General features: G+C 50.7%; 11 protein-coding genes across 11 annotated transcripts; 6 read left to right on the plus strand and 5 right to left on the minus strand.

Moving 5' to 3' along the window:
• Positions 1-1107: 1107 nt before the first annotated feature.
• Positions 1108-2873, minus strand: N7525_006935 (putative cyclopropane-fatty-acyl-phospholipid synthase; the record flags this gene model as incomplete). Its single annotated transcript, XM_002567450.1, has 4 exons — positions 1108-1314; positions 1401-2152; positions 2203-2689; positions 2766-2873. The coding sequence occupies 4 exons, from the start codon at positions 2871-2873 to the stop codon at positions 1108-1110; spliced, it is 1554 nt and encodes a 517-aa protein (XP_002567496.1).
• A 631-nt stretch (positions 2874-3504) lies between these two features.
• Positions 3505-4856, minus strand: N7525_006936 (uncharacterized protein; the record flags this gene model as incomplete). Its single annotated transcript, XM_002567451.1, has 3 exons — positions 3505-4274; positions 4333-4563; positions 4637-4856. The coding sequence occupies 3 exons, from the start codon at positions 4854-4856 to the stop codon at positions 3505-3507; spliced, it is 1221 nt and encodes a 406-aa protein (XP_002567497.1).
• Positions 4857-5298: 442 nt separating this feature from the next.
• N7525_006937 (tropomyosin) lies at positions 5299-5983 on the plus strand (the record flags this gene model as incomplete). Its single annotated transcript, XM_002567452.1, has 3 exons — positions 5299-5316; positions 5461-5765; positions 5821-5983. 3 exons carry the CDS (start codon positions 5299-5301, stop codon positions 5981-5983), a joined length of 486 nt encoding a protein of 161 aa, XP_002567498.1.
• A 313-nt stretch (positions 5984-6296) lies between these two features.
• On the minus strand, positions 6297-7011 carry N7525_006938 (rRNA-processing protein RRP17; the record flags this gene model as incomplete). Its single annotated transcript, XM_002567453.1, has 2 exons — positions 6297-6770; positions 6823-7011. 2 exons carry the CDS (start codon positions 7009-7011, stop codon positions 6297-6299), a joined length of 663 nt encoding a protein of 220 aa, XP_002567499.1.
• A 109-nt stretch (positions 7012-7120) lies between these two features.
• On the plus strand, positions 7121-8313 carry N7525_006939 (Ac45/VOA1 transmembrane domain-containing protein; the record flags this gene model as incomplete). The annotated part of the gene is made up of 5 exons (XM_002567454.2): positions 7121-7323; positions 7377-7675; positions 7736-7840; positions 7890-8123; positions 8174-8313. 5 exons carry the CDS (start codon positions 7121-7123, stop codon positions 8311-8313), a joined length of 981 nt encoding a protein of 326 aa, XP_002567500.2.
• A 597-nt stretch (positions 8314-8910) lies between these two features.
• N7525_006940 (uncharacterized protein) lies at positions 8911-10011 on the plus strand (the record flags this gene model as incomplete). The annotated part of the gene is made up of 1 exon (XM_002567455.2): positions 8911-10011. The coding sequence occupies one exon, from the start codon at positions 8911-8913 to the stop codon at positions 10009-10011; it is 1101 nt and encodes a 366-aa protein (XP_002567501.1).
• A 521-nt stretch (positions 10012-10532) lies between these two features.
• Positions 10533-12750, minus strand: N7525_006941 (uncharacterized protein; the record flags this gene model as incomplete). Its single annotated transcript, XM_002567456.1, has 4 exons — positions 10533-10768; positions 10825-11733; positions 11796-12375; positions 12436-12750. 4 exons carry the CDS (start codon positions 12748-12750, stop codon positions 10533-10535), a joined length of 2040 nt encoding a protein of 679 aa, XP_002567502.1.
• A 1268-nt stretch (positions 12751-14018) lies between these two features.
• On the plus strand, positions 14019-15362 carry N7525_006942 (fungal specific transcription factor domain-containing protein; the record flags this gene model as incomplete). The annotated part of the gene is made up of 3 exons (XM_002567457.2): positions 14019-14422; positions 14483-14689; positions 14759-15362. The coding sequence occupies 3 exons, from the start codon at positions 14019-14021 to the stop codon at positions 15360-15362; spliced, it is 1215 nt and encodes a 404-aa protein (XP_002567503.2).
• Positions 15363-16272: 910 nt separating this feature from the next.
• On the plus strand, positions 16273-17796 carry N7525_006943 (uncharacterized protein; the record flags this gene model as incomplete). The annotated part of the gene is made up of 1 exon (XM_002567458.2): positions 16273-17796. The coding sequence occupies one exon, from the start codon at positions 16273-16275 to the stop codon at positions 17794-17796; it is 1524 nt and encodes a 507-aa protein (XP_002567504.1).
• Positions 17797-18063: 267 nt separating this feature from the next.
• On the minus strand, positions 18064-19867 carry N7525_006944 (PEX28-32 family peroxisomal membrane protein; the record flags this gene model as incomplete). The annotated part of the gene is made up of 2 exons (XM_002567459.2): positions 18064-18615; positions 18680-19867. 2 exons carry the CDS (start codon positions 19865-19867, stop codon positions 18064-18066), a joined length of 1740 nt encoding a protein of 579 aa, XP_002567505.2.
• Positions 19868-20336: 469 nt separating this feature from the next.
• Positions 20337-20837, plus strand: N7525_006945 (import motor complex subunit PAM16; the record flags this gene model as incomplete). Its single annotated transcript, XM_002567460.2, has 2 exons — positions 20337-20371; positions 20433-20837. Exons 1-2 carry the CDS (start codon positions 20369-20371, stop codon positions 20835-20837), a joined length of 408 nt encoding a protein of 135 aa, XP_002567506.1. The 5' UTR covers positions 20337-20368.
• Positions 20838-21162: the final 325 nt, after the last annotated feature.

Genomic DNA, 21162 nt, shown 5'->3' on the forward strand with positions numbered 1-21162 from the left:
CCCTCTCAACCCAACACAACGGTCGAGTCTTCGGGCATATTTCGCCCTCAACCAAACTCCGGATATTCCTACCCAATCCAATGCTAGAGCAGCTATAGATGATGACTGAGCTTGGCTCTTGTTTTCTTTTTGTTTTTCAGGCGTGTGTGAATCCATCTCATCACACGCCCTTGTACGCCTATTGTTTTCTTTTGGGCTCGATTCAGCTATATGTGTGTGTAACGTCATGCACAATGATTTTTTTAGACTCCTGGGCCTGCGGCAAGCATGAATTTCTTTTTCTCTGGATCTCCGTTTACTCTTCATTGTACCAATACTTACCTAGGGTCAACCTGGTCTGACGTCTGCATCTACCCTGCCTTTGCTTCCATCTTTACATATACCATTTATCATATTGGATCACAATTCTGGTCTTTATTTCTTTTCCTTTTCTTCTCGCCGTTAGCTGCCGAGGGATCTAACTGGTGTTTGACGGACCTAATGATTGAAGACTTGAATTCCGTTTAGACAGAGTTTGTTAGATGATGCTAATTAGGGTTTGATGTCAGCAGAAAGTTGAAGCCTCAGCTGCATTATTTGGCGAGTTTCCCAGCCCTGGAGGCTCCAACTTCATGCCCTTACTACTCATAGCCAGGGCTATCTAGGTAGGTAAAAATGTGTGAAATGGGCCCAGGATACGGTACGAGCGTTGATCTAAAGAAAATAGTCCATTGACTTCTAAAAAATAACATGACAAAGACAGAACTCGTTGACTTCGTGCAAATATCCTCCCTAGACAGGGTGAGACATAAGATATAGAAACACAACCAAAGATAAATATCGAGACAAATATCCAGGTGGGCCAGCCAAATAGGCCGCTGACCTATCCATGCTTCTCTTCCGCTGCCATCCCCTGCCTTTTTCTTCCACAACCACTCGTGCAATTCAGCTTCACCTCACCTCACTTCATGTCTCATGTCATACATGGTTAGTAAACATTTGATATGTTCACAATAGAACAACATTCACATATTGCCGCCCCCTTTCAGATAACGTCATACTAGTCCGAGGGGGGCTGATATGGACCCCCGGAAGAGCAGATGCGGGCTAGGATTGTACATCAATCCCTCAAAGCTCCTTCTTGATAATGTGGGCCTTGGGAAGGGAACCAGCGCGGTCGATGGCGTTCTGGCGAGCTCCAGCAAGACCGTGCTGAGTGGCGATGCCCTCAACACGGTGGGTGGAGTTGATGTTCTTAACAAGGGTGAGCTGCCAGCAGGTGGCACCGCCCTGGCGGGAAGTGATAGTGGAGGAAGCAAGGAAGTATTCCCAGATCTGAAAGAAAAAGAGTGGTTAGTAAGAAAGAAAATCGACATCAGAAAGACAGAAGACTCTGTGAGAATATCGTGAGAGAAACTTACGCGGAACCAGCGCTTTCCGTACTTGGCCTCGACCTTGTCGCGGTTGCCCATCCAGTTCCGGTACCAGCGCCAGAGGGTAGCAGAGTAGTGCACACCAATGGTATCAACAGCCTTGACCTCAAAGCCAGCGCCCTCGAGGCGGTCCACGACGAAGCCAAGAGGAGTACTGGCGTCAGCACCGGGGAAGATGTACTTGTTCATGAAAAGACCCCAGATCAGGTCCTCGTATTGCCAGGACTTGCGGAGACCAGCGATCTGCAGGAAGAAAGTACCGTTGTCGTCGAGCATGTCGTAAACCTGAGACAAGAAAGAAGAGAAGTGGCGGACACCGACGTGCTCAGCCATCTCGAGACAAGTGATGTGTTGGTATCCACCGTCAACGCGGGGAGCATCGCGGTAGTCACTGCACAGAATGCGGCTCTGATCCTCCGGGATACCAGCCTTGCGAAGACCATTGTTACCCCAAGCAGTTTGGTTACGGCCAAGAGTGATACCGGTAACGTGGGCGCCGTAGTGGGCCGAGGCGTACTTAGCAAGGGTTCCCCAGCCGCAGCCAAGATCGAGGACCTTGTCACCGGGCTTAACACCAATTTTCTCACAAACAATGGCCAGCTTGTTGTCCTGGAGCTCCTCAAGGGTCTCCTCCTTGTTGATGTCACTGATGACACCGGATGTGTAGATCATGCGTGGGCCAAGGAACCAAGCGTAGAAGTCGTCACCGCGGTCGTAGTGATCACGGACCTGTTCCTCATCTAGGAATAGGGTTAGAATTGCCACGGGAGCTGCATGGAGACTTGCTTACCCTGAGAACGAGTGTGCATCAGCATCTCGGGGATGAAACCAAACAGGAAGTGCTTGAAGAGACCAGTGGTGAACTTGAAGTTGGCCCAGTCGTGACGGTACTCGAGGCACTCCAGAGCATCGCCCTTGAAGTCAACCTCACCATTGAAGTACTTCTCGTAGAAGACCTCCATGGGAATCTTACTCTTGCCGCGGTAGGTGGCACGGTCGTGCTCGCTGTGGAACTGCAGGTAGTGCTCGACGGGGCGGCCACAGTACTTGGCCTTCTCGGTCTTGCGAGGAGAAACGGCGGAAGAGACAGCCCAGAATGCTACCAGAACAGGAACGGAGGTGAAGAGAGCAAAGAAGATGGTGGTATAGAAACCTCCACCAACCTGGCGAGCCAGCCACCAAGGCACGATGATCTCCAGAGCGATCATCAAGCCATTGGAGAAGCTGTCGCTGCCGGGTGAGTCGGCGGGGACGGGAGCATTCTTGATAGTCGGGTACTGGAGATTAAAACAAGCAAATTAGGTCCAGGACTCGTCAAGCATCCCTCCCGGGTAGCTCTAGCTATGCACTTACCAGAGTAGTCGGGACACCGCAATCGAAGGCAGGCTTGGTCTGCTCGGGGGCAGCCGGAGTCACAATGTATTCGAACTCCTCGATGGAGTCCGGATGAATGGTCGTCATGGCGAATCGTCAATTGAGAGGAATGGGAAGGGAAAAGGAGAGGCCAGAGAGTAAATAAGAAGATATGGGCAATTCCGGGGCGGTGTGGGCTAGACCAGGTACCTGGAAATACGTGATTGGTACCTGGCGTTCCATGGGCGGGCTAGCTGAGAACCTGGTACCCGCCAGGTACACCGTGTTTATGTTCGATTTTCCCACTGACGTACGATGAAAACTATTAGTACAGGGATTCATGTAGCTAAGATGATAGTGGGGGTTTTTCCTGATCCATAAAATCATGAACAGTCTGCATCTCCCAACACTAGCAGCGGATGACCGAGGATTCACATTCCCCCAATAATCTGGTACAGCCTACGTGGTCCCTGACGGAAATGCATGTGCGACCTCGCCTGTCTGGGTCTTGGCAAAAGATCGTCATGAGAGTGGAGAACAACTGAAACAGAATGATCCGCGGTTGAAGGGCTACAACCTATCGAGTCACAAGTACATTAACACTATTCCATAACGCCGGGACCCTTCGGCTTGCCGTCAGCCCCTATGAGCCAATGCCGATCGCCATATGCCAAATCAATAACCATACTGAAGTAAAATTGTAGTCCGTTTCAATGCTGAGTATCTTTCGCAATGTACCCTACAGAGTGAGCTGGAAGCTCTGGGCCTCATCGTCTTCGTCAAACGTGGGCAGTGGTTCTTCGGGTTCCTGGGTATTCTCGTCCGGGCTATCAAAGCATCCAGCAGCTTTGCAACGAGTCCACATTTCCGAGTCCAGCGGAGGGGGTCCATACAGCTGCATATAAGTTTCGGGAGACAGGACCTGAGAGCTCGAGGGCCTCTGCATCTGGGAATTTCTCTCCCGCAAGGTGGATGACACACTGCGTCCCTTGGAATATCCGACGGTCCGAGAGTTGACAGAAGCAGCGGTATTGCGCATTGAAGAGGGGTTAGACGGGACCCTGGCGTTCCTCTTGGGCATAACCAGCGACGATGCCAACGACGCCACCCGTGGCTTTGGGGTTGGAGCCATTCGAGGTGCAGCAGTCGGCTGGGATCCGTTAAGTGCAGCGACAGCATCACGAGCTCGAAGGGTCGACACACTGCGAGTGTGTCGTGCGGTGGATGTAGGTCTCTTTGGGGGGATGACATTTGGTTGAAGTGCCTTTGCGGACTCGTTCTCACCAGAGCTCTCAAAACCAATGTCCTCGAGTTGTTTCATGATCATATCATCCACCATCCTATCGCACGCCTCCGAATCCTCCTTGAACTTGCGCTGTTTCGCCGTGAGTCCATCACTGCCAACTTGTTGCTTTCCGTAAACACTCTCCAAACCCAAAGCTCGATTCTTCGGTCGGAATTGGGGAAATGTGGTGTCATATGTCACATCGTCTGGGAGGTCCGGAAGATCTGTAGCTCGTCAGAAATAAGCTCTTTAGGTTTGCAGCTTTAGTTCAGCTTAGCGTACCTCTAGGCTTCGGCGGCATGTATTCAATATCCGGTACATCATCCGCAGCGTCAATGTGGACTTTGGTTTGAGCTTGCTGTGTCACTGGAGCAGCTTTTCTGATCTTCTGGGCAGTCGACTGTCGGCGGTTTGTCTTCGGTTGCTTGGTGGTTCCTCCAAAGGGCGCGGGCGTCTGAAGATTGTTGGCTTTAAGATTGGTCGTTTTCATACCCAGAGGAGCGCGATCCTTCACTATAAGCGAGAACTCAAGTCAGTCATGACTTAACGGTCATCTCCAAATCCGTAATTTTCGCGAAGCGCGTACCCATCGGAGTCATAAACGCGTTGTTGACCGGTTTTCCATTCTCTTGACGGTTCCCGTTGCCCTTGACGGTGCGATTTCCGAACGCCAACGGGTTGTTCTCGTCGTTTCGTGGCTTGCCGGGTGTCTTGGGTGCTAGCTGCTTGCTTTGGTTCAAGGGCTTAGCTGCCGCGGCGGTCTGATGTGTGTTTACCAGGTTTTCCTGGTCGCGAAGAGCCAACATAGTGGCGAACTTGAGCTGATGATTGTCATGCACAGTATCAAAAAAATCAAAGGCCTATCGAGTTGAGAGTGATAAAAGAGCCAGAACGAGTTCTAGATGCAAGTGTTGTCGAGTGGTTGCCCGTGGAGACGCGGCGATCCCTGGGCGGTGATTGGCGTAGAGCAAGAGCGGATTGTGTACTTAACCATACCACGGTTACGCAGTTGGTACACAGTAAGTATACGGTACTTCCCCTGTAGTGGAGCTGGTACTTGTTGGGCTGGTACTGTCTACTTGTTCACTAGTCAGCCATTATTCCTCCCCTTCTCTCCCAAAACTCTCCCCATATCATCTTCCACCCCCCATCCAACACTCGCCCGGTTTCTCGCTGAGCGAAAGCCTAACTACTCTTCCTTTCAACAATACATATTATCTTCTTTACTTCCTTTTCAACACCCTTAAAATGGACAAGATCAAGGAGGTAAGTCACCAAGACCCCTGCCGGCGGGGTAGCTTTGACTGCCTCCCAAAATCACAGCCCCTCGTCATGTGCATATATGCATACCCCCGAACATTCCATCACTTCCCCACTGGGAATTTGCTAACGTGCTGGTTTTTATTTTAGCGCATGGTCTCCCTCCGCGCCGAGGCTGATGAGGCTCACGAGCTCGTCGATGAGCTCAAGGCCAAGGTCAAGACATTGGAGCAGGAGAATTTGTCCAAAGAGCAAGAGATCACATCACTCAACCACCGCAACCAGCTTCTAGAGGAAGAGGTTGAGAAGGCAGAGGCCGCCCTCAAGGAGGCTAAGGATGCTGCCAGCCAGAGCCTTCAGCATGACACCCAGAACGAGGCCCTTCAGCGCCGGGTGCAGCTCCTTGAGGAGGAGGCTGAGGAGAATGACAAGACTCTCCGGGAGACAAACGAGAAGTACGACCAGCTACCAGTTCTTTAGCAGTTCAGTACTGACACTTTGGACACTTAGGCTCCGCCAAACTGATATCAAGGCTGGCCACTACGAGCGGAAGGTGCAGGCACTGGAGGACCAGCACGCCAAACTGGAACAAAGATATGAGGATGCAATCAAGGAACACAGCGCTGTGAAGAAGGAGCTTGACGACCTTGCATCCCAGATGGCCGATATCTAAGGCCCAGACCGGTGATGGGTACAGGATATCGGGAAACATGTGGTCGAATACAAGCTTCATTCTCTGGTTTGCCGTTTGGTTTTTCGTGCTGTGATTGTTTGTGTTACACTGGTGCCAACTATATGGGCCAGATACAGCGCTTTTGATAGCAATAACTTTTTATCATGTAACATGCACTACGGTGTCTACCATTTGCATCTTCATTGCATTTTTCATGTGAATCGCCTGTGATCTGTAAATTGACTAATGAATAATTGCTTGAAGCCGAGTATATGCACTTGTGTTGTCGTATCTCTTTCAAAGGGTGAATTCCTCATTCCTCTGCCCCTTTTCGTGCCTTTGCCCTCTTCGCTTTCATAGACCGCTGTTTTAACATGGTTTGCTTGCGCTCAACTTTTGTCTCGTAGCGGAAGTTCCTCTTCTTTTTCCTGGCCGCTTCTGAGGCTGCACTCCGGGGCTTTCTTTTCTTGGCTTTTGTGATATCCTCTGTCGACTCAACCGGATATTTTTTCTCTTCTTCATTCTCCGCATCCTCTTCCTTGGCAGCCTTGAGCAGACCCTCACGGGATGCATCCATTTCTTCAACCGTGACTGTTGTGTATTTGTCCTCGTCGACGTATTCCGCTTCGTAGTCCACTGCTGGAGGCTCTTCAATTCCCTCCCAGTCTTCCTCCTCTTCCTCGCCTTCCATTTCGCTGACATCACCAGCATCCTCCTTCATGCGCTTGAGTACTGCCTTGTGCTCCGCCATTGCCTGTTCAAAGTCTCGTTTGCGATCCTCTCGAATCTAGTAAAGAGATCAGTGGATGTCTTTGGTCACACATTGCAGGCGGTCGAACCTTTTTTCTTGCTTCTCTCTTCTCCTCTTTGTATCTCTTGATGGCATTTTCTTGCGCATGCTTGGCGCGCTGCACCTTGCGTTTGTGAAATCCAGTCAAGTATTCATGGCGGGATTCGTCGTCGAAATTGACCTCTTCAACTTTAGGCGCAGCAGCAATTTTGCGCTTTTTCAAATCCTTGGGACCCATGATGAGCGAAAATCCCAATTTAAAGTATATTTGAATCAAATAACAAGCGGAACTTTGTATATTGTAGGTTGTGTTGAAATTGCGTCCAAAGCCAAAAAAAAAAGTTGATATGGAAAGCTCAGGCGGGTCGGGGCTCTCGACCGCCTCCGAGGCCAAGTCGGACACCTCCCGTTGGCAACATCATCGCCAACCTAACTCCATCCCCACGCCAAACACAATGCATCTTAGTAGGTTCGGGCTATTGGCCCTTGGGGCTACCGCCGTAAATGCTTTCAGAGACACTTCGCCATTCTTCCTCGCCTCAACTTCTGAGTATGTTTGATTGAGCATCTCCTGCTGTGGTCTACTAACCGCTCCTCCCTTAGGGTCCTGACGAACTCTGCCTACATCCAGACAGGAACTTCGCTCCTCGAGAACCTTTCATCATCCCTCAGTACCTGTCCGTCAGATTACTATGTTGTTGTCTACCAGCCTGGTGTGCACAGTTCCGATTTCTCGACGCGAAAGTCCGCACCCCGCTTGGGTGCGAAGATGCTTGGGAAAGACAGCTCGATCCGGTCCAAGATGAGCATCAACGAGGTCGCTGGCTTGTTGGAACCCAAGGAGATCAAGGGCCTTTTGGAGAAGAAGTGCAAGACCCAGACTACCACCGTCGACGCTTCCTGTAAGTTGCTTCGACGGCCTTGACAAATCCGCGAAGAACATCAGAGCTAATAATGCGAAGCCGGATCGTACCCTTCATACTTTGAGCAAGGCCCCCGAATTATTGATGTCGAATTCCCCATGCTATCGCTAGGTTCGGACCGCGCACAGCAGCTTTCTGGATTCGGTATGTACGCAGTCCAATTAATGCACTTCATTGTTACTTACTTTGCCAGATGGTTTCCTTGCCGACGTCATTGATCGACTTCCTCCCTCATCCAAGTATACAATTCTCTACATCACCTCGCCGAGAGAGTTCCCCGAGACGGATTCTGTTGTCTACGAAGCCTCTGGAGATTCGTACCAAGACTCGCTTCATATGGACCTAAAGCGGGATTACTCCGCCCACGCCTCGAGCCCATCAAGCAATTCCACCTCTCTCTTCGAAGAGTATCAATACTTTACTCCAGGTATTTGTCAATTGCTCCGACCTCTCTATTCACTACTCACCCTTTTCCAGGTATTTTCATGGGACTCATGGCTACCTTCCTGTTCCTCGCGATCTTGTATATTGGCATCGGTGCTCTAAGCAGCCTTGAGATTCCCTATGCCGCATTCGAAAAGGACACCTCGGCTGCTGTGCAGAAAAAGGCGCAGTGATTTGTAGCGCTTTGTTGGATTATGGTTTTGGAACGCGTCTCCATTCCTGCAATTGATTTCTTTTTTTGTCGGGGGTTCAGGGACAATTATCTCGTATTCCCATGTATGATATTTCATATTCTCCCGGTTCTTCAAATGTTAGATTTGCCAACGTAAATGCGCAAGTCCTTGTATCTGTTTTTGGAAGCTGTCAGGTGACAGTCTCAGTCTTGCCTAAGGCGCCCCTCTGCTTTAGCGTTGGCGTCTTTTCGGTTACGAAGGCCTTTCCTTGTGGTCATCTTCACTCACTCGTTGGCCTAATTTCAACAACAGTCATTCGTTTATCAGAGATTCACAAGGCCTCACATTATTTGGAACTTCGTTGATTGTGGATCCGTGACCTGCAGCCTGAGTTCAGCATCCGCCAATCTTCCACGAGGGAAAAGAATCGCAGTTATTTTTCGCAATCAGCAGAGATCTTAGCCTTGGTGCCTAGATTCATTGATGAGCTGACAAGGATTGATAACCTTCTTTGTCCCTCGCTATCGTTGGGATCGGCGCCTACTCCAAGTGACCCGCACACTGTGGAGAAGCAGCTGATCGGTTGTTTACGCCGCCATGCGAGTTCTACCGCAGGGGCTTGGGAAAGCCAAGCCGTCATTCCTCCTGTTACTGCTTCTCGTCATTGCCATTGCTGTTCAAGTATCTGCCGTGCCGGCGGACGATACAACAACGGATACTGGTGCCGCTAAGACCACCGACGATCCCTCCACCACTCAAAGCATCTCTAGCGTGAGTGAGACCACCACATCCTCAACCACTTCGAAATCAACGTCAAGTTCTACAACCAGTACCTCCTCCTCCTCCTCTTCTACAACCACAACCATGGATACAACCACCACATCCTCCTCCTCTTCCTCCTCCACAACGTCCGACAGCAGTACAACAACATCTTCCGTCTCCACGACAACGACATCATCAACATCCTCCTCTTCCTCTTCAACCACCACCACAACCGGCGGCGCTATTGTGACGATACCACCAACAGCCAACGCCCCATATATGCAAGAGAGCAATGCCCCAGAGGGTACAGTGTTCATCGCCGTCGGCGCGGCACTAGGGCTGGTCGGCCTAACTCTGCTCGCCTGGCGCGCAATGGTCGCATGGTCCGTAAACCGCTCAGTGCGGCGCGCCGCTGTAATACACGCCTCGGAATCCAAGCGCCTGCTACGCGGTAGCAGAAAGAAGCGGTCAACCCCGTACTCCGCCTCCCCGGCGGTCGATGTATCCCTCGACAAACTCGGCGCCGCCACTCGCGCAAGCTACAAGCCCAATCGGGTGCCGAGCGCAAGCAGCGGGCTTTTCTTTTCGCCTACCGCAGGCGGCCCTACTGGATCGCACGCCAGTCTGAATGCGACAGGAAGTACGGGAAATCGTGGCTCAACATACCTGCCTGCTGGGTACTACGCTGCTGCTGGTAGCTCCAACCCCGCGCCGAGTGGAGAGCTTCCATACTCACCCACTGCTGGCCTCTCGTCGCCTTCCCTGCCTCCGACTGGTGTTTACCATGATTCGCATAATCAGCGCCACTCTCATGTGGGTGCCTCGACAAGTTCCTTGAACCTGAACCAGGCTCCGCAGGGTCGTGCTCCTAGCGCATACCTTGAGGATTTGTTTGAGAGCCATGCTCCTCATAGTTCTGATTCAGGCCGTCGGTAACCCCACTGTGGGCACTCGGCATTCTGGTCATAATATGAAGGAATGATATTGGCGAAATACTTCTGTTGGATCTATGGGATTTCTTCCTATTTTTCACTATATTCTCACGTCCGTTTTCATTTCAGATTTGTCTCAATTTGGCGTTCCATAAACCCTTTCGCGTGAGGTGATCTGCTATTCCATTTCTCTCTGCGCATTACTAACTATTACTTCCTTGTCAATATAAACCAGCTTACTCACAAAGTAATTCAACTACGGATATAACTAAATTCTACTGGTGTTTAGCTACTCTTGCAGTCACTATGCATTGCATTAGATTAATCAAAACTTGCGTTTAACTGTGATGGTAATCATGAAATATCGTTAAGCCCAACCAAAAGGGCGGGAATGCAGAAGGGGGGGAGAAGCAACAGAAGTCACCAAGCCAATTCATATCGACAAAAACACTCTCTGAACAAAGAATATGTGCTTGAGCTGTGGGACGGGGGTATGGGGTATCTGCGGGTTGATAAGAAAGCGAACTAGTCAATGCGCTTGTATAGCTTGGCCTTGGAGCCAGCAGACGAAGCGCCAGCACAACAGGCAGCAGGCTGTTCTTCGGGGTGGAGAGAAGATTTGTTGAACAGCTGGGAGGATTGCGGAACGTCAAGAGCAGGGTTCTTGGTAAAGAAGCCATCGGGCTTCAGCATGACGCTGATGCGCTCCATCGGCATAACAGGGAAGTCCTCAATGCGGGGATTGTGGGTAAGACCGAAGGCTGCAAGGGTTCGTTAGTTGTACGGTACAGACTCAGTCACGGGGAAGAATACTTACTATGCCAAAGGACGACGTCTTCATTCTCTGTGTTATCCTTACGCTGCACCCAAGTCTCGACGCCCTCGGCGCGGCGGCTTTGGTTGGTGAACTCGCCTGCAGCGTACAGTTCATCATCCTGGTACTTGGTGACCCAGATGGGCTTGGTGGCAAACTCAGCACGGCGGAAGCCGTGGGCATTCTTGCTGACCAGAAGCATCTGGCTGGGAGCAGCCATAAGCTTGTACGCGACAGGCTTATAGGTGATTGGGTTGGTAATATTATCGTTACGGATCTTAAAGACGCGGTGGCGATCGACGCTGGTGTTCGCTGTGCCTGCCGTGCGCATTACCGTAGACTCGGAGGTATAGCCCACAAGGTAGGGGTTCTTCTCGTCTTCTGGCATAGGGACGCTGTCCTCGTAGTAGACAGTGTTCTTAAATCCATCAATAGCAGGGTCAACCCGTAGCGAGAACATATGCTGGTGGAAGGGAGCCATGACACCAGGACCGACGTTCGTACCCCAAGGGACGGTTTGGCCGTTCTCGTTGTCGAATGGGACGGTGGAAAGAATGCCGGTAGCCCGGACTTCCAATTCGACATTGGCGGCTTGATCAAAGATGTAGTTAAAGATATACTCATAGTTGGCCACAGTGCAGATCATCTGTAGGACCAACTGGCGATTGCGCACAACGGTGGCGGCACCGGACCGATAGTTAGTGTGCTTATGCTGCAAACCGTTATCTTGTTCGTGCATACAAATCACATTCTTCAGATGCAGTGGATTGCCCTTAGAGTCGTTGCGGTAGCCATCAAAATATTTGATATGGCCGAGACAGTCACACCCAAGAGCCAACTGATTGGCATTCATACCAAAACCAGTGTCGCCGACATCAAACGCCTGCTTGCGATGGTAGGGGGCTCGGGGATCTAGATTCACGTTAGTTAGCTCCCCTATGAATTAGGAGTGCTAGAGCCCCGATCTCACTTACCTCCATAGGGAACGGTCATCTCAGAAACAGCTAAACGATAGAAGAGATTCCTGTTGTCATATGTAACGTTATAGATAATCAAACCTTCGCGAGCGTTGAAACCGACCCTGAAGCGCCACTTTTGCCAGTAGACGGAGTTGCCATCCACTGAAAAAGAAGGACCCTCGGGCTGTTGTACGATATATGGCTTGAGATCGGTGCGAAGAGGCTCATCCAAGAGGTCGTGGGCGTACTGGACTGCCTTGACAGGCTTCCAAGGCTGGGTAGAGGTAGTCCCAAAATCAGCACCGCCGGGCAGGTAGTCCATACGGACCAACTCATGAGTGAGACCGTCGAACACCGGTGAAAACTTGCAAGGCAGAGAGTAGTGATTGTTCTGGGGGTGATCAACTTCGACCATGTACATAAAGCATTGGAAGAGCCGTCGGTCCTCGTTGTCGTTGTCCGTACCATACATCCAAGGGTCGTTGCAAACAGTGACGCCCGCGGGCAGTTGCAGTTTCTCGATCTCCGCCAGTACGGCGGGGTGCTTCATGCACATCTCTTCAATTCCGGCAATCTCATCGATATCAATAGGACCCTATAAAGTAGACCTGTTAGTTAACCCGGTTGCTTGCCTCGTGAAGATGGCTCTGCTTACCTGAACATCCTTGGGAAGCTCCTTGGCATAGACAATGGTCCGCTTGTCGGCATTGAGGATAGCCTTGTAGAATGCGCCGGTGTCCAGACGGTGGAAGAGCACATAGAGAAGACGAGCCGGAGGTGGGGGCAGCGGACGCCGTAGACGCTCTGCTTCAATGTATGCGATAACATCATTCTTGATGGGCTCATTGACATCAATGCGCTTGTAGCGCAGAGAGACGCCCGGGAAGGTCGCCTCAAGGATGCGTACGGCGAGCTTGATCTCCTCCGGTGTGATTGGGTCGAATGGGTGCGGGCCGTGGTTGGTCACCATTTTAGCGGTGTCGGGGTGCACTTCTGACGTAGAGATATGAGGCGGCTATGAAAGGTATTAGAGAAGGAATATCACACGAATCCACGGAAAAGGCAGATGTATTGAATGAGGGGATTAGGCCCAATGCCTGCACTTTAAATATCTCGTCGCATTTGGGGGGGGGGGGTCCGGGGGATCTTATCAGGTTACATAAGTTCTGGATGGACTTCCCTAATTGGGAAAGAAACCAGGGCAGTTGGAGAAGAGGGTCTTGGCTCTGATAGTCAGGGCAAAACAGATTGAACATGGATATACGAGGCAAAATTCATAACGAAAAAACTCCCTCAACTTACTCAAAATACCCTCTTAAACTTATCTGAATGATCCAAGCTAACATACCCTGTCCTCCGTCGAAATAGCAGGTGAGATCATTTAAAGTGCGGGTCACATGACCTCCAATTCACAATCGGGATGGCACGTGAGTGTGGGGTCGCGTGAAATTGTCCAAATTCGGTTTAGTGGGATTTGCTATCGATAACTCTCCGAGAAATCGAGCGGGTTATTACAGCGCATGCTTGTCTGAATTTGTCCAATATCTGTGATAAGCATGCCGTCACTAGTACCTGTTAGAGAACCTCCACATCACCCAGGCGCTCCTTGACACTATGAATGCCTTTCCTATGAATGGCTCGGCCCAGTCGTCTTCCCTCACATCCAGCCAGCCCACTTCCGCCCCGAAGAAAGGTAGAACACGGCAGTCTGGCACGGCATGGACTCGGTCAGGATGCATAACCTGTAAGAGGAGGCGCAAGGCCTGTGATAAGACCAAACCAAGGTGCGGGGTAAATTTGACTTTCAATTTCATAACTAATTCGATCAGTTGCAACAATTGTCTCAAGCAAGGCCGGACATGCGAGGGCTATGGCTCCATATGGGTAGAGCCGCTAAGTCCATCGGCGCAGGTATTTTCCCAGACAGAAACTTCAAAGCGCCGACGGCTCAGTGAATCCTCGACATCTCAATTCCCTTCGCCTGCACCGTCCCGGTCCTCGGATGCATGGCTCGAGACTCGTTTGTCTCCGGGGTCGGGAACTTCCCCGAGCTGGTCTGTTGCATCTTCTCCTCGACAATATGTACCATTTGACGCAGCTACCAGTCCGGTTCGAGTTGCAGAGGAATATATCCCTAGCCCTGATATTGATTTGCATAGCTCTGTCGCAGTGATCCCACAGCCCCAAGGATATATCAGTCATCTCTCAACACATGAGACTCACTATCTCCAATATCACATGGAAGAGGGTTCTCGACTGCTAGCAAACTTAGAGAGCCATAATAATCCCCTCCGGTCGATGTTGATTCCTAGGGCAATGTCATCGCCTCTGCTGATGAAGGCCGTATGTGCCGTCTCTGCCCTTCATCTAGCAAATCGCTCCCATGGTTTTGGGGCACATACGGCTGCAGTCAAATACTACAGTGGAACACTCAACGGACTCCGCTCAGCGCTGGACAAGTGTTCAACGGAGGTGTTCCCTGACGATGCTATGCTGGCAGTCGGTCTACTATGCAAGTATGAGATTGTGCGTGGGAGCGTAAAACAGTGGGTTGTTCATCTCAATGCATTGCAACGTCTGATTGTTTCTCGTGGTGGATTTGCGTCAATGGATCGAGAGGCAGCCGAGTTCCTGCGTGGACTGTATGTGTGATTACCCGCGAGGTACATTGCCGAATGCTAACATAATATATTAACATCCAGATTCGTGTATGCCCACAATATGGCCCGGATCAGCAACCGAAATTGTATCACTTCTACAGATATTTCTGTCGACAGTGACATCGGTATCCCAAAATTGGATATATATATCGGATACACCGAGGAGCTCCTGAAATTATGTGCACGCATCGCAGAACTGCCTTCCCTCCAAGCTGATTCGTTGGCTCTTCGACTCAGCGTTGCATCCATGTTGGTCTCTCTCTTTCGTTAACGAGAAGAATAGCCCAGTCGAAGATCTGCACTAACACCACACCCCAGAAACGAATCCCTCCTCACCTGGTCTCATACTTCAACCCCCAACATAATTCCCCAAGGGACACCGCCAGCAACCCTAACTCGGCTTCAACTCGTAGCTGAATGTTTCCGCGATGCAGGTTTTGTCTACCTCCACTCAATCATGGAGCGCATTAGCAGAACCCATCCGCATACCTCTTCCACTGCCAGTCCTGGTATCATTGTCAACACCCAATTAGAGCTAGAGGGGAATCCCCCTCTCCCAGCACAAGACTGGCTTCCTCTCGTCTCCACGCCGAAAAATGTCGCTGTCTGCCGCTGTCTTGGCCGGATTGAAACTTTCCCGCTGGGTGACCACTGCGAGTATTCGGCACTCACGTTCCCGCTCTTTATCTCCGGGTGTGAGAGTGATGACGTAGCGGACAGAGAGCTTGTGCTTCGTTCCTTGAGCAAGCTACAGGATAACTTTGGGATTGGGAATGTTCGACGTGCAAAGGAGTTATTGAAGATTTTGTGGGCGAGACAGGATGCTAACTTTGATGCTCGGTTTATTGGGATGAGTCGGCAGAAAAATGTCCATTGGTTAGATATTGTCGAGGAGCTTGGGTGGGAACTGATCCTTGCATAGATAACCCACGGCAGTAGCTTGGATTTCAGCTTTATTGTATCTATATTTGTTGCATTGGAGATAGAGATGTATGTAAGGGATAGTACTCCTATAGGGATGATCACGTATAGCTTTACCATGTAGTTTAAAGGCCAGACGAGCTTAAAGGGGGTATGGTTAATGCGACGAACCTTAAATATTGGCCTTATTTAATATTTGCGACGTTCCAAAGTTATTATAGGGGATCTCGCTATATATACAGACATAGGCTAATTCACTATCAATCTATTAGCATGAAGGCAAGGCAGCAGTTCGTGAGCAGTTGACATACATAAGGCATATTAGATCCAGGGCAACATACCTATGTTATGCTGCGTGTATGTACCTTCTGTATGGCAATCACATACAAGAGATACCTGATGTTTACAATTATCCGGGAATACCCGGCCCCACATGGACCCTGGATTTTCGGCCTGGGCACGCGAGCTGGGATCAACACTAAATTCAACTCCGGAAATGGTCCGGAGGTAGATTAATTGATTCTACTCCCGTACTCACAGGCATTTATTTTTTATGATGCTTTTAGGGTATATCTAGCCCGTATAGGGGCTGGAGGAAATGTTTTGCTTTTCGTTTTTATTTTTTGACTCATCCTGAATCCTTTTTCGTTTTTGAACTGCTATATTACTGGCGCCAATCAAGCTCGGGATTGAGAGATAACTATTATCCTCGCTTGCAAAAGTACCCACTATGCCCCAGAAAATGACTATGACCCAGCAAATCGTGACTAGTGAGATTGATTGTGACAGCTTGGAGAGCGATGGCGTGCTAGGCTATCGATATTAACGGCCAACTCCACAGCCTCTACTTAAGCAACGGATGTCTCCTGCGGATTTCAACCCAAGAGGGAATCATCGCTACTCCCGCCAGGATGACCGCTATAGCACCTTCTCCAGTAGAGAGCATCTCGGCCGAATTCGAGAAAAGAAACCTCGATGTTCAGTCTCCAGCAGGCGACGGGGCACTACAGTTACTAGAAGCCGGTTCGGCGAGCATCCTCGATCCTGCAGCGTCTAGACGACTGTTGCGCAAGATCGATTTGTATATCATGCCATTGATCTGCATCGTGTACTTCCTCCAGTATCTGGACAAGATCGCCATCAGCTATGCCAGCGTCACGGGGATGCGCGAGTCAGCAAACCTTCAAGGCAACCAATTCAACTGGGTGTCGAGTATCTTCTTTTTCGGGCAGCTAGCGTTCGCCTTCCCCACCATGCGGGTGATGCAAGCATTTCCCCTGGCAAAATATGTCGCCGTCAACGTGACCATCTGGGGCACCATCCTGGCCTGCATGGCGGCATGCAAGTCGTTCGCTTCCTTGATGGTCTGCCGCACGCTTCTGGGTGCCGCAGAAGCCTCTATCGTGCCCGCCTGGGTAGTCTTCACCTCGCAGTGGTACCGGAAGGATGAACAGGCTTTCCGCGTCGGTCTGTGGTTCTCCATGTGTGGATTCGCGCAGATGTTCGGCGGCTACGTCGCATATGGCGTAGCAACTCACATCGGCGGTGATCCAAGCGCATCTCTGCGAGGTTGGCAGGTTATCTTCCTGATTCTGGGTCTGCTCACCGTGGTGACCGGGATTCTCTTCTTCTTCCTCCTGCCTGATTCTCCTTTGACAGCAGGGTTCTTGTCCCCGGAAGAAAAGGCAATGCATGCGGAGCGTCTTCGGGGTAACGGACAGGGTATTGGAACCAATGTCTTTAAGAAAGCCCAGGTTTACGAAGCCCTTATCGACCCGCATACCTGGCTCTATGCCTTCTGGGTCCTGGCGGCAAATGTACCTAACTCCACTGCCACAAGTTTTGGAAACATCATGGTAACAGGGATGGGCTTCTCGAAAACGGAAAGTCTTCTGCTTGTGACGCCCATGGGCGCTTATGAGGTGGTGGCTCTGGTTGGCCTGACCTATCTGGCAATGAAGACACAGCGCCGACTGTTCTGGTGCATCATAGGCCATATCCTGGCAGTCCTGGGTGCGATCTTAATGGCGACAACTGACAAGGTGCCAGCACTTGTGGGATATTACCTCACCGGAGGCATTCCACTTGGGTGGACGACAATTCTTGGGCTGACCAGTACCAATGTGGCTGGCTCAACCAAGAAAATCACTGTGTCCTGTGTCCAGACTATCGCCTACACTGTCGGCAACATCATCTCGCCGCAGACCTTCCAAGCCAGAGATGCCCCAGGGTATTTGCCGGCCAAGATCTCTATCTGCATCCTGTATTTCATCGTCACGCTAGACCTGTGCCTTATCTGGTGGGTATCGCAACGAGAGAATCGTCGGCGTGACGAGCAGAAGGAGGCATTGGGTGAGGCGTACGTCGTTCCAGATAACCACGAATTTTTGGACCTGACAGACCGGGAGAATCCGGAATTTCGTTATGTGATATGAAGATGCACACGTGGTTCTGTGTCCTTGAGTTGCTGAAACACATCTCTGGACTCATGTTTCATTTGGCTTTTGTGTTGCCTTTCCCTTTTTATGTTAATATTAGACAAAATGTACATATCTCATCATTATACCAAAATAGGGGATTCCCGTATATAGGTCGATGGGCTTGTTTCACATTACGAACAATAAGGATATATAAGCGCGTGCCCTAGGTAGCAAGTCGCGGAATTCGAAAAGGGATTGCATACATGAATGAAGAGCGCTCGATCAACTCAGCCCCATGTTCACCTCATCGCTGAGCCCAAATTCCCTTTCCGCCCTTTCCGTCCCGCCCGCAGCTCGAGTTGACCACCAGTCGAGATGATCTTGCGAGTTGGCGATCTCCTTTTCACGCAAACTGGCGCTGTCACTAGTTGCCACACTTCCTTCGCGGGCATGCGACGATTTGCGGGAATTTTTTATGCTGATGGGTCGCGAGGCGTCTGCTCTATCGGATACGATAGATGTATTTGAGCCCGTAGCACGCCCACTATCAGCCGGCGGCCCAGGAAAGGTCTGCTCTTTGTCCTTGGTACCGCTGAACCAGCGCCGACGATGGGATTTGGAGGAGGTGGATGGTGTGATGCTTTGGGCGTCAGCATTGTCATCATTCTCTTGTTGTTTCTCCTTTTCCAGGGCCTGCGTGAGCCCGGAAACGGTCCCTTCAGAGGCATCCTGGGCGCCTTGAGGTGACACGTCCGCTAATTCAGCGTCACGGTACCACTTGCGTCGACGAGTATAGCGATCCCATCCATCTTGACCGCGGCGACCGTCATTCCACTAGAGGTCTGTCAGAAAATGATACAAAGAAGCCTAGGGAGAGAGAGAAAGAGAGAGAACCAACCTTGTTATCATAGTAGATCCATCCTTCGCCGGTTGACCCTTTCGAGTCCGATTTGCCATTGAAGTTGTCTGCTCCTTCGATGCGCCACTCACTTCCCTCTACCCAGCGCCATTTGGCATCTCCTGTCTGAACCTCCGGTAACTCGAAAGAATCTTTGGGATTCACTGGGTTCATATGCTCGTCTGTCCAAGGGTCACGTTCTGCTGGGAACAATGAATAAGTCCACCCGATTCCCAGCCAGCGGCGCTGGTTCTCATAGACAACAAATGTGAACCGCACACCTGCGTTGTTCCCACGTCGTCGAGTTGAAATGTTTAAGCCTTGCTTTTCGCCTTGGGCTTGGGCCGGGGCCTTTTGTGGGCTGCTCAGGGTATCGGCGACGGAGAGACCTGTGGCTGCAGCGCATAGTCGGCGCACGGCTCGAGACCGCCACAGAATGACACGGGAGACCCTAGCGGGTCGGGAATGGTAAGTTAGAACAATAGTGCCGACGGCCATGACGATGCGGCGTGTGGTGAGTATGTAGAATGGAGGTAGAGTCAGACCGATCCAGACAGGAGTGACTAAGAGGATGCGGATGAACAGAGCTGTCAGCGCAGGTTTGGTAGTCGCAGATGTAGGAGTGCGCTGGGTGGATAGGAAGTCGGTGAGGTCGAGTAGAGGCTCGAGGAGGATATTGCATCTGGTGGTGAAGATGCGAAGAGTTTCAACAATTTCATCAAGACTCTTCTGATGACGCAGTGAGCTATCTGGTGCAACTTTTGTCCTGTGCTTTTCGCCTGTTGATGTGGTTGATGACAGAGGCGAGTAACGACGTCCATACATGCCGAGGATCAAGGCGACCACGACCAGGATCGGTCCTGTCCAAAGAATGATGGCATCGCTATATAGCACGATAGTCCAAAAGGTAGCCACCAGCAGAAAGCTCTGCCACGGGTCTCCAGAAGTCCATGTTAGGAGACCTGCCAATTTATTTAGAGGAAGTAGAAACGGGTGCGAGTAGGCCAGGGCTCGCGTGATAGCCGGTGGTGTGGCCACCAGGAGAGGTGATTTGCGATGCACGATGACACTGGAGCGCTGGCGCGAGGTGAGAGCAGAGCCGGTAATCGTTGACGGAGAGAAGGCGGCGACCGTCGGTGGTTGAGAATCCGACTGGCCGTGATCCTGTGCGTTCGGTGAGGGTGCCATGGAGTCTATCCACGGAAGGTTGTCTGTTTTCCCATCAGTGATCGGGTTTAAGGAGAAGGACAATCAAATATCATACCTAAAGCTGCCATCCAATCATGGACAGGTCATAGATGGACAATGGACTCATCGTCTGGGATGAGTGAGGACTTTATATGATTGTTCGTTCATGTTCGGTCCAAAGAAGATCTGCGGGGAGATCGAACTTGTGGGCATGTGACTCTCGGTATTTGTTGTGAAAGGGTGTGATATTGCTGATATTGTTCTGATATTGGCTTTTATTCTTTTTTAGAATAAAGACTGTATAGAGAAGAACAATAATAACTACTTCATAAATTATCTTAGTCTCAAATTAACCTTACTATGTACATACACTGCTCTCTATACTCCTGTCCGTGCCTGGGCATCTCCCGACACTAAAACCCGCAGCCGAAATTTTCCCCTTCTCTTCTTTCTTCCTTCAACCGTTAACTACGTGATCGCCTCCTCTACGGCACTTTCTCAATGGTGTGTCCATCGATCTCCTTATTTTTCTCATTCCTAAAATTAAAACTAACAATTTTCCTAGGCTCATCGCATCGTCTCTCAAGTCGTCGTGACTGGAGCCCGGGTCTTCGGCCGCGCCTTCGCCGAAGCCTACAAGCAAGCCCAGGCATCCGGCAAATATGCTGGCCAGCAAAAGGCAGCCGGCAAATCCGGTACCACCTCGAGCGTAACCATCGATGAAGCCTGCAAAATCCTGAACGTCAAGCCCCCGGCCTCCGGAGAACACGACCTCGAACATATCATGTCCCGATTCAAGAAACTCTTCGACACGAACAACCCCGAAAAGGGCGGCAGCTTCTACTTGCAAAGCAAAATCCTACGTGCACGCGAGCGGTTGGAAATGGAGTTCCGCGAGATTGAGCGCAAAGCTGCGCACGACAAGGAATTGAAGGAAGGCTGGAACCCCAAGGTCTACAAGGATAAATGAACATGACAAAATCAGTGCGGTTTTCCGGTTGCCCTGCCCTCCGGTTTCCCTACGAGCACGTCTACGTTTTCCCGCGCTAGAAGCCTCCGACTCCAACCGGCTTCTTTGTTTTCGATCTGCTCGTCTTTCTTGTTTTGGCATAGCATGGCGTTTGGGTTGTTGGAGAAAGACGCCTTGATTTTCTAGATTGGGTCTTTCTCTCTGATATTTTAAGATGGGCCCTGAATCCCTTTCCTGGGCATCATCTCCGGTTGGAAGTGGAAGTGTCCATTCCCGGCCTTCTCATCGACCTTTCGGTCTGTGTATATCATCTGTGATGCGCCGC

The sequence above is a fragment of the Penicillium rubens genome, assembly GCF_028828025.1.
Source record: "Penicillium rubens strain IBT 27055 chromosome Unknown utg000003l_segment0_segment0, whole genome shotgun sequence".
Taxonomy (NCBI): domain Eukaryota; kingdom Fungi; phylum Ascomycota; class Eurotiomycetes; order Eurotiales; family Aspergillaceae; genus Penicillium; species Penicillium rubens.